General features: G+C 35.4%; 1 protein-coding gene across 2 annotated transcripts in view; it reads right to left on the bottom strand.

Annotated features, from left to right (window-relative positions):
- Window positions 1–51: 51 nt before the first annotated feature.
- MS3_00002293 (uncharacterized protein) overlaps window positions 52–11187 on the bottom strand; it is a 40188-nt gene continuing 29052 nt past the window's right edge. The window contains exons 18-21 of one of the 2 annotated variants that reach the window (XM_051209865.1): window positions 10130–10201; window positions 4036–4532; window positions 2938–3001; window positions 52–1550 (exon numbers count right to left, since the gene is read on the bottom strand). In XM_051209865.1, coding sequence (XP_051075338.1) covers window positions 1437–1550; window positions 2938–3001; window positions 4036–4532; window positions 10130–10201 — 747 coding nt within the window. In that variant the 3' untranslated portion in view covers window positions 52–1436. The remainder of the gene's footprint in view (window positions 1551–2937; window positions 3002–4035; window positions 4533–10129; window positions 10202–11187) is intronic. The other variant, XM_051209867.1, reaches the window with a different exon arrangement.

The raw sequence follows: 11187 nt of genomic DNA, 5'->3' as shown, positions 1-11187 counted from the left end.
GGGTTGATTGTTATAAATAAAAATAATATATTTGTAATATCCCAATGAGTACTCTTTGAACCAATCCATGTTTGCACCAGGTTCTATGTGGTTTATAGCTAAACAACTGCATTAAGGATCAGAAAAATATGACATGGTCAGTGCTCAGTAATTGATAGATGTAAATCTCATACTTGTTCTGAAATTTTATTTACATTGCCATTGGTAAAATAAAGAGTTGCTGGTTCATGTAATGAACCTGTATTTCTTAATCTACCTCAAAACAGCGAATATTTGACAGTCGTTTAGGTTAATCCGGTAAATGGATTACTTGTCGTTCCATTTTCTCGAAAAAAAGTAAACCGTTGTAAGCCTACTGAAATAGTATAAGTATCATACACTACATACGCATGAATAATCGCTAAACAGTGATTAATGCCAACCAAAGGATGAATTCAGCAGCTCATTCCGTTATGCTTTATGGCTGTAAAACGTAGGTTACCGGTAGTTGACCATAAACACCTTCGAACCGTTGCTCGTGTATGTCCGGACCGACGACTAGGTAGTGCTGAAGTCAGTTTAAGGTATAAGGTAAGGATGGCAAATCAGTTGATAAGGTATTGAATCTTTACTAAGTTAGGTGGTTGGAGCATGTATTACACCCTCCTACATCAATGGACGATGATTACCTATGTAAGAGTAGGTTGAAATATAGCTAGGACTGGCCAAATTAAACATCGCTTCAGTTCGTGTAGTCATTGACTGTTGGACTGAACCTTGTGAGTAGCTGCAGATTACCTGGTTTAGAGTCCGCGCATTTATACTAATCAATGGTTGGCAACGTTGGGTGATATGAACCAGAATCGTTTGCAATGAAATAAATGCATTCATTCTGTTTATCCTCAGATCCTAAGTTTCTTAATTGTCTTAAGAAAGTTCTCTATTCTACGAACACATACCCTCTCAAATCATATCTTCCATGCATAATATTACTTACTATCACATCTCCCTGTGCTAGTAAAATGTAACACACGAAACCGATGTGCATGTATCCCAAGTTCTCTGTTGTATGTAACTAATTTGTTCAAAATGTTGTGCAACCATTTTGACTTTTACTTGCAACTTAACAAGGAAATGTTCATGTTTTTCAAATGTTCAATATACACAAAACGACATCATTAATAATCAACTTTTTTTGAAATATAAAGAATTTAAATATTCGAGTAAACTTTTTTTAGCAAATAAACAAATAATGTAAAGTTTAAAAAAATGATTGTCCCGATTGTAATAAGAAAAAACGTAAGAAATATCTATTAGATTCTAAGAAAATGGAATGAAATTTTATCATGAATTGAGATCTCAGATCGACGATTACAGAGATTCATTTGTAAATATACACTAAAATTAGTTAATCATAATAACGACATATACATAAGTGAGAATTATAATTGTCACCATTATGTTTTTCTCATTCGAGATATAGACAATTGGTCGAATTCATCAAGAATTGCTTGTTCTAATTCATTGTGATCACATTTAGCTGGTTTTGTGTTAGTTGATAAAGATTTGGACTTGATTCGAGTAAATGAAAGTAAAAAAAGAAAACAATAACTAATCATTTATAGCTTGTTTTTAATGCACAAATAATATAATTCATTCCCATATTAAAACTTTCACGGTTAAATCCTGTTAATAACTTTATGGTTTAGGATTATGTCTGAGATGATAACAAACTGTTGAGTCGGCCTTCCGAGAACTGCAACGGAGCCTCGAGAGGCCCTAAAGGAGCCGAAGAGTCCTAGCCAATCAGGGCACGATGGAGTTTTCTAGAATATCAACGTGGCGTGCTACTATTGGTCAGTAGCATAATTTCTTTTAGGGGATTGGCCAAAATATGGTGTTGATTTAACAAATGTTAACATCTATAAATACCCGTGTTTTTCTGTACAAAGTGTTTCTCGCTTATTTCGCGCCATTTCTCTCGAGTTCAGGTCGCTGAGTAGTTCTAGCCTGCGGGTTACCAGAATAGCTTAGGAACCGAATAAAGCGTTTAAATTAACAAGACTTATCACAAACAAAATAAGAAATAATTATAACGCGAACAAGCAATGGATAAAGACTACTGTCCCCTACAATACGTCATGTTGAGTCATAGAAAAAAAAAAAGTTTTTTGACTTATACCTTTGTAAAAGTAACTACATCTTTTAGTAGATACTTTCAGTTAACATGTAGTTGTATGAACGAAGAAAAAAAAGGAAATAGGCCAACCTCTACAGTAGTGTAGGATTACCGGTTTTCAGTCCATGAATAATTGTTTTTTATAGTTGAAGACCTTAGAGAATGGATCTCAAAATTTGTTCCAGTCAATCGAAAGTACTTATTCTTGTTTCCTTTGAAATTTTAAGCGTGGCATGATCCTATATAGTTCATTTCCAGGTAACAAGCATTTAACTTGTATGATATATTATTACCATTATTGATAATACAAATTTCTCATATTTTTTCTTAGCTTCTAGTTACTTGATTTCTACTGTGATGATTCAAAGTATAACAAATTGAATTGACACGAAATTGTGCTGGATTTCACGTGTTCATCTCAGAAACTTATTTCTTATCACTATAAATATATTTAGCATACCAGTCGTTTACAAACCGAAAAGAGGCTTATGACTATATGACATTAAATTACAATCAAGGATTAGTATAAATATATTAATTAAATCATACATAAACTCTTGCAAATTAAATAGGGATTTTCTGATGAATTATGGTAAAATATAGATTGTTCTGAATAGACTATTATTTAATAATGTTCCCTAGTTTAAGCATTATCACCAGTCAATAAAATATATGTTATCTTGGAAACACCATTATTAAACGTTTTCCTATCCAACTAAAAACGCTTAAACATTAACACAACTATGAAGTTAAATTGAATGATTTAAAAGTACACTTACAAATGAATCATCTGAAAACGGATCAAGTGTATTGGATGGGGAACCAGTCAAATTAATAAGATCTCTAAAATATGTTTACAAAGAATGAGAAATGTGAAGGATTAATGGAAATATACAACTTGTAATTTACATTAGGAAATTGAATCAAAATCACTAACGGTTACAAAACCTGTTCGCCATTCTGGAGATACTTTGACACTAATTTAAATAAGCTGAAATTCAAACAGATTAATATAATACAACAACTGAGTATCCAAACTTATGCATAGCTAGTTATTATTCAGATTCAGGTAGAGATAGGATTTGAAGTGCTTCATATAACAACTAAAAGCCAAATGTTTAAATCAATAGACCATGAACGTGAAACACTTAGTTACGGCAAACAATTTCAAAAAACTAAAGCTTGAAAATAGGTGTTGCGGTCTGGATATGTTTGGTATGACTTCTTCGTAAGCATCAAATAGTTAAAGTGCACAAGATAGTGAATAGCACACTGGACTACGAGAAACATGAAGATTCTACATTGTACCACATATGTAATACCGAATAAAGCCATTATTATTTAAATAATTATCGATTTAAATAAAGTCAACATATACAAGTTCAAGTAGTTATCATAAAGAAAATTATACTCAATATTGGTGCTCACAATTTAGTGGTTGTCCTACAAACACACATAAAACATTCGTAAAACGATTAGTTCCATATATTCTGATGAAGCAATGGTCAGTCGTAAATGAGTATGAAGTACAGAAAAATGATTAAAGATTTCATTTTACTCAAAGATTTTTATCCTAACACTATGTAAGTGAACATTTTTCAGTATGAAAGCTGATTTTACTTCAAGAATTACATTATCGTTTTATCTTGTGGAATGTAGGATTACTTGATACTAACCCTAACTAGAATTTAGGATGGCATGTTGGTCATTGTTTTGGAATCAATGTTTCCTATTCCATATGAGTAAATAATATGCTAGGGACGCGTCTTTCGACATTCGAGGGATTGTATTTAGAATATTAAACTATAAGAGATGGAAGTTGAAATTAATCTTTGCCACAATTTGAAAAATATAAAGTAAGCATTTCAAAAACTTACTCAGAAGAACATGTAGGTGGACTAGAATCGAATGTAACCCAATTTTGAAAAGCTTTTTCAGGAGACTCTACGTAACAACCCATACGCTTTGATGAATTACAACGAAGATTAAATGGTTTATGCTCTATGTCTTGAGAACGATTTCTAAGCGATACTTGGGAATCATTAACTCGACTAGTTGTTGAAGGATAAAAATCAGCTGTTAAGTCAGGTAGTTCTGACAAAATACTAGTGAGTAGACTACGATTTGTTCGTTCTGAATTACGTAATTCATGATCGATTTTTGGTGATAAAGGTTGCCATATGGAATTATCACAAGATGGAAGATTATTTGTATCATTATTTTGCTGATAATGAGTGGGTAGAGATAAATTATTATCTTTTTTAAATTCCAATTTTTTCCTTAATATCTCACAAATATCTTGTTCTGATGGTCGAGTTGAAAGAGACGGGATTAGTAATTTTCTACTGTGAGCTTTTGATGTAGCAGAATTACTCTACAATAGAATTGTAAAAACAAAAAAAGTCTCCACAATAGAATTTGTTATTCAATAAAGCAAGTGATTTCTGACAAACGAAAGAGGTTATACAAAATCACAACAAAAAGTATGTTGGCTAAGCTAACAATAGGTTTAAAGCTTCAGAAGTAAACAACGTTTGGCTCTCAGTTACATTTCGTTGATATTATCATAGTTGTTATATAAGAATCAAGGGACGAAGGTTAAGGATATGGTGGAGAAGATTTGTAGCTCCGGTAGATGATTTTGATGGAGTTTTCTCCTCTGAGCTGGATGGTTTGGTCGTGGAGCTTTCATCGTTCTTCTGAACGACATCATCAGCACAAACTTCAGATAGAAGTGAAGTGTTCGAATTTCTCCATATGTGTTTCACAGCTTGTTCTGTGCACCTCGATGTTGATTGGTTCTTGTTGACCTTAAATTTATCATTGTTTACTTCTTTGTTTTGGTTGTGTCTCCCATTGGTTTGATTTTTGTTCCCATATTTATGCATGGTTTTCCTGATTGGTTGATAAATTGGATTGATTTCAATATGTTTGTTGATTGCTGATTGACCTGAGTGCCAGGCTTCTAGAAATTCTCTGGTGTTTTTGGAGTTTCCTCTGTCTAAGATTTCTACATTTTCCCAATCGAATGAGTGTCCGTAGTTATCCACGTGTATTGAAATAAGTGAAGAAATATCATGGCGTTTGACTGCTAATTGATGTTCATGTAGGCGTAAGTGGAGGGGACGTCCGCTTTGTCCGATGTAGTGTTTGTCGCAGTTGGTACAGTTTATTTTGTAGATAATGTTTGATTTGTTCTCCTTTGTTATTTCATCTTTTGGTTTGCATAAGATTGATTGTAGTGATTTTGTTGGTTTGTGTGCCACACTTATCCCGAAGGTTTTCAGCAGTCTCGTTGCAGTTTCTGATATTCCTTGTATGTACGGTAGGGTGATCCTTTTACTGATTTTTGTGCCTGACTTGGGTTGTGATGCTGTGTGCCGTTGGTGCTTTTTGATAAAGTTGATTGGGTAGCCGTTCTTTTGAAATATGTCCTTCAGGTATTTCTCTTCATTTCTTCGTGCTGCCAGTGTGCTGCAGTGTGTCCTCGCCCTCTTGAACAATGTGTGTACGCAGTTGATTTTGTGAGCCCTTGAGTTGTTGCTGTTGTAGTTGAGAATTTGATCTGTATGGGTTGGTTTCCTATATACTTGAGTTTCCAGTTTTCCTGTATCAGTTCTAGTGATCAATATATCCAAAAATGCTAGTTGGTTGTTTGACTCCTGTTCCATTGTGAACTTGATGTCATTGAAAACGTTGTTGATCAGTTTGTATGTGTTTTCCAGTTCATCCTTTTTGACGATGACGAAGGTGTCGTCTACGTAGCGAATCCAAATTTTTGGTTTGATCACTGGTAATATCGTGGCTTCTAGTCTTTGCATCACTGCTTCTGCGATCAGTCCTGATATTGGTGATCCCATTGGTGTCCCTTTTGTTTGTTTGTAGATTTTGTTGTTGAATTGAAAATATGTTGTTAGGCATAAATCGATGAGCTCCAGTAGACTTTGAATTTGAAGCGTCGTGTATTTGGTGAGATTTGTGTCGTTGTTGAGTAGTAGGGATATAGTTTCTTTTGCTAACTGTGGTTCAATTGAGGTGAACAGTGCAGTTACGTCGAAGGATATCATGAGTTCGTCGTTGTTGATTTGAATGTCCCTAATTTGGTCCAAGAATTGTGTTGGGGATTTGATGGAGTGTTTGGCTGAATCTACTAGATGTCTCAGTATTCGTGAAATTTCTTTTGACAAATTGTACGTTGGCGTTCCGGGGAGTGCTACTATTGGACGTAGTGGAATGTTCGGTTTGTGTATTTTGGGCCTGCCGTAGAATCGAGGGAGTACTGGTCCACTGGATTTCATTCTCCATTGGTCTTGTTTTGTTATTTCTCCTGCTTTGACTAGCTTGTTTAAAGTCTTTGAGATTTGGTTGTCTAATTTTTGACGGGATTTGTGTCCATCAGTTTGTATGTGCTCTTATCTTCGAGTAGTTCTTCGGCTTTGTTGACGTATTCTTCTTTGTCCATGATTACTGTGGTGCGTCCTTTGTCCGCTGGTATTATGACAATATCCTTTCTATTTCTGAGTTCCTTCAAGGCCTTTTGTTCTTGTGGAGTTAGTTGGTTGTTTTCTTTCACCTGTTGAGTTATCGGTACTATAGTTTGCCTTATTTCCTGTTGTGTTTCTTCACTGATTCCGGAAGTTTTGAGTGATGACTCTAGTGCTGCGAAGAACTCCAGCTTTGAGGCGTCGCTTGTATTGTAGTTTAATCCTTTTTGGAGCAGGTGTTCTTCCGTATTTGTTAGTGGTTGTTTTGACAGATTGATCACGCAGTTGTTTGTGTTCTCTTCCATGGTTGGTTTAGAGATCTTGATTAGTTTTTTCTTTAAGGTGTTTCTTCTTTGTTCTCTATGTCGTTTGCATGATATCTCGATGGCTGTTGTCACGATGTCTAAATGTTCTGACGTGAGCATCCTTTGTAGCTTTATCTTTTGGTCCTCTATGACGTGCTGGTATTTGCGGATCCTGTAGTGTGCATCCGTTATCATTAGGTGTACCATTTTTCTTCCACTTTGCTCAGCTATTCTCCATCCTAATGGGAAGTTGATTGGACCTCCAACCATGGAAGAGAACACAAACAACTGCGTGATCAATCTGTCAAAACAACCACTAACAAATACGGAAGAACACCTGCTCCAAAAAGGATTAAACTACAATACAAGCGACGCCTCAAAGCTGGAGTTCTTCGCAGCACTAGAGTCATCACTCAAAACTTCCGGAATCAGTGAAGAAACACAACAGGAAATAAGGCAAACTATAGTACCGATAACTCAACAGGTGAAAGAAAACAACCAACTAACTCCACAAGAACAAAAGGCCTTGAAAGAACTCAGAAATAGAAAGGATATTGTCATAATACCAGCGGACAAAGGACGCACCACAGTAATCATGGACAAAGAAGAATACGTCAACAAAGCCGAAGAACTACTCGAAGATAAGAGCACATACAAACTGATGGACACAAATCCCGTCAAAAATTAGACAACCAAATCTCAAAGACTTTAAACAAGCTAGTCAAAGCAGGAGAAATAACAAAACAAGACCAATGGAGAATGAAATCCAGTGGACCAGTACTCCCTCGATTCTACGGCAGGCCCAAAATACACAAACCGAACATTCCACTACGTCCAATAGTAGCACTCCCGGAACGCCAACGTACAATTTGTCAAAAGAAATTTCACGAATACTGAGACATCTAGTAGATTCAGCCAAACACTCCATCAAATCCCCAACACAATTCTTGGACCAAATTAGGGACATTCAAATCAACAACGACGAACTCATGATATCCTTCGACGTAACTGCACTGTTCACCTCAATTGAACCACAGTTAGCAAAAGAAACTATATCCCTACTACTCAACAACGACACAAATCTCACCAAATACACGACGCTTCAAATTCAAAGTCTACTGGAGCTCATCGATTTATGCCTAACAACATATTTTCAATTCAACAACAAAATCTACAAACAAACAAAAGGGACACCAATGGGATCACCAATATCAGGACTGATCGCAGAAGCAGTGATGCAAAGACTAGAAGCCACGATATTACCAGTGATCAAACCAAAAATTTGGATTCGCTACGTAGACGACACCTTCGTCATCGTCAAAAAGGATGAACTGGAAAACACATACAAACTGATCAACAACGTTTTCAATGACATCAAGTTCACAATGGAACAGGAGTCAAACAACCAACTAGCATTTTTGGATATATTGATCACTAGAACTGATACAGGAAAACTGGAAACTCAAGTATATAGGAAACCAACCCATACAGATCAAATTCTCAACTACAACAGCAACAACTCAAGGGCTCACAAAATCAACTGCGTACACACATTGTTCAAGAGGGCGAGGACACACTGCAGCACACTGGCAGCACGAAGAAATGAAGAGAAATACCTGAAGGACATATTTCAAAAGAACGGCTACCCAATCAACTTTATCAAAAAGCACCAACGGCACACAGCATCACAACCCAAGTCAGGCACAAAAATCAGTAAAAGGATCACCCTACCGTACATACAAGGAATATCAGAAACTGCAACGAGACTGCTGAAAACCTTCGGGATAAGTGTGGCACACAAACCAACAAAATCACTACAATCAATCTTATGCAAACCAAAAGATGAAATAACAAAGGAGAACAAATCAAACATTATCTACAAAATAAACTGTACCAACTGCGACAAACACTACATCGGACAAAGCGGACGTCCCCTCCACTTACGCCTACATGAACATCAATTAGCAGTCAAACGCCATGATATTTCTTCACTTATTTCAATACACGTGGATAACTACGGACACTCATTCGATTGGGAAAATGTAGAAATCTTAGACAGAGGAAACTCCAAAAACACCAGAGAATTTCTAGAAGCCTGGCACTCAGGTCAATCAGCAATCAACAAACATATTGAAATCAATCCAATTTATCAACCAATCAGGAAAACCATGCATAAATATGGGAACAAAAATCAAACCAATGGGAGACACAACCAAAACAAAGAAGTAAACAATGATAAATTTAAGGTCAACAAGAACCAATCAACATCGAGGTGCACAGAACAAGCTGTGAAACACATATGGAGAAATTCGAACACTTCACTTCTATCTGAAGTTTGTGCTGATGATGTCGTTCAGAAGAACGATGAAAGCCCCACGACCAAACCATCCAGCTCAGAGGAGAAAACTCCATCAAAAAGGTTAAGGATATATATAATACAAAGGTAGAAGAAATCGGAAAACAGTTTAGATATTTTGAAGAAAACTCACTCCTATACCGATGATCAAGGTAGTGAGAATGGTTGTTTAAACTTAGTTTAGATGAAAATGTGTGGTTTGTGAATATGGATTCCGACAGCTTCAGCAATGTGCAAAAGGCGAACTCGTAAAACGTGGTAAATTTGATGGAATATGGTGGATACCTTAAAAGCTTTAATCAGGTCAACTTGATGACCTGTGTCTACCAAGTGAGCGAGAATAAAACTCTTAATCATTCTTACCTGTCCTTTGCTCAACTAAGACGGATGGTGTTCTACTATGCGATGACGGACTTGCCGAATCACACGCCCTGAATAACTGGCTGCATAAGAGCAGTTGAATTGGTGAATACACATGAATGTTGCGAATTCAGGCAGTCTTTTTATTATGAGGCAGTTGTAAGATTATTCCATCAATCATCCTTATAGTAAGTCAAGTTTCAAATAGTCATCATCGACCATTTCCCTAAATTGGAAGCTTCATACTACGCAAACAGTCTGAAACCACAAAAAAGCGGCTTCCTAGAAACCACCACTCAATACAATATGTGATGCAGCTATTCTAAGACTACGCATACCTTTTTCAAACAACAAAATCATTTGGCTATGGCTTTGAACAGTGTTGCTGTATCTTTACAAAAAATTAGAGTTATCATTGAAGATAAAACAGTAATTAACAAAAAAGAAAAAAAACCTAATCGCTTACGAAATTTCGTTTCTGCATCGTAGAACTACTCAATTTAAAGGTTTGATAAAGATTATTAGGACGAGGGACAAACTGTAAATCATCCATTTTTTTTCCAAAAAACAAAGAAAGGATATTTTCATCATTATTTGAATTATTGACGAAATTTCGAATAAATCACAATGATAAAACTATCATTAATTAATTTTATGGTATAACAAAAAAAAGTTGAACCAGACATCAATTGCATCAGGTTCAATGTTGACTGACTGCAAAAATCATTTCAAGAATTCTAACCTTATTGTTATATCCGAGCGAATATTAAATCACGAGTAACTTCTGAGACATATTAATTGACTAATATTATCTATACATTCTTATGGTATAACTATTCAATAATTAGATTATATATATTTATATTTCTCTTATTATAAGCTTCATTTTGACTTATAATTTATTATTGTACGATTTACTGTTCTTAAGCTATGTTCAGTTTATTGACTACTGCCTCCCACGTTCACAGCCACTTTTTGACTTTATTGTGTATGAATGTTATTTCCTATTTTATGGTGCGTTGCGGTCTGTTTGATTGATATATAAACCCAGTATGTCTGAAATAAATGATTCGATTTGCATATTGGAAGCTGGTATTTGGTATTCTGGACTCAAGTGGACGGGCTAGGCGGACATAGGACCAATAAGGACGCTAGACTGCCCATACTGGTCGAACGTCATTGGTTTTGGCACAGTGAGAAGATTGTATAAGTCGTATTTTGATTGGTGGATAAATCATGTGATAAAAAGCCGGACATAAAGTCATAAGACTTATGTTCGATTTAAGCGTAGAATCTCTCAAGAAAAACACGAGATTTATCTGTAATATACTAAGTAAAATAACGGAACACGGATATATGAACGAAGAATATTCTTTTATAAATAAATTCATCTCAGTTTCTACAATTATATATCCAAATGAATAAATCCAAACAGGGTCCAGGTTTAAGGCAAAATATATCGTTTCAAATTATGGCATGAGAATTCAAGATATATAAAATTGTTAGTGTTGTAATAACTAATGT

This window comes from Schistosoma haematobium, chromosome 1 (assembly GCF_000699445.3).
Source record: "Schistosoma haematobium chromosome 1, whole genome shotgun sequence".
Lineage (NCBI taxonomy): Eukaryota > Metazoa > Platyhelminthes > Trematoda > Strigeidida > Schistosomatidae > Schistosoma > Schistosoma haematobium.
Note: the sequence above shows the minus strand (reverse complement) of the source record. Positions and strands in the feature narration are given on the sequence as shown.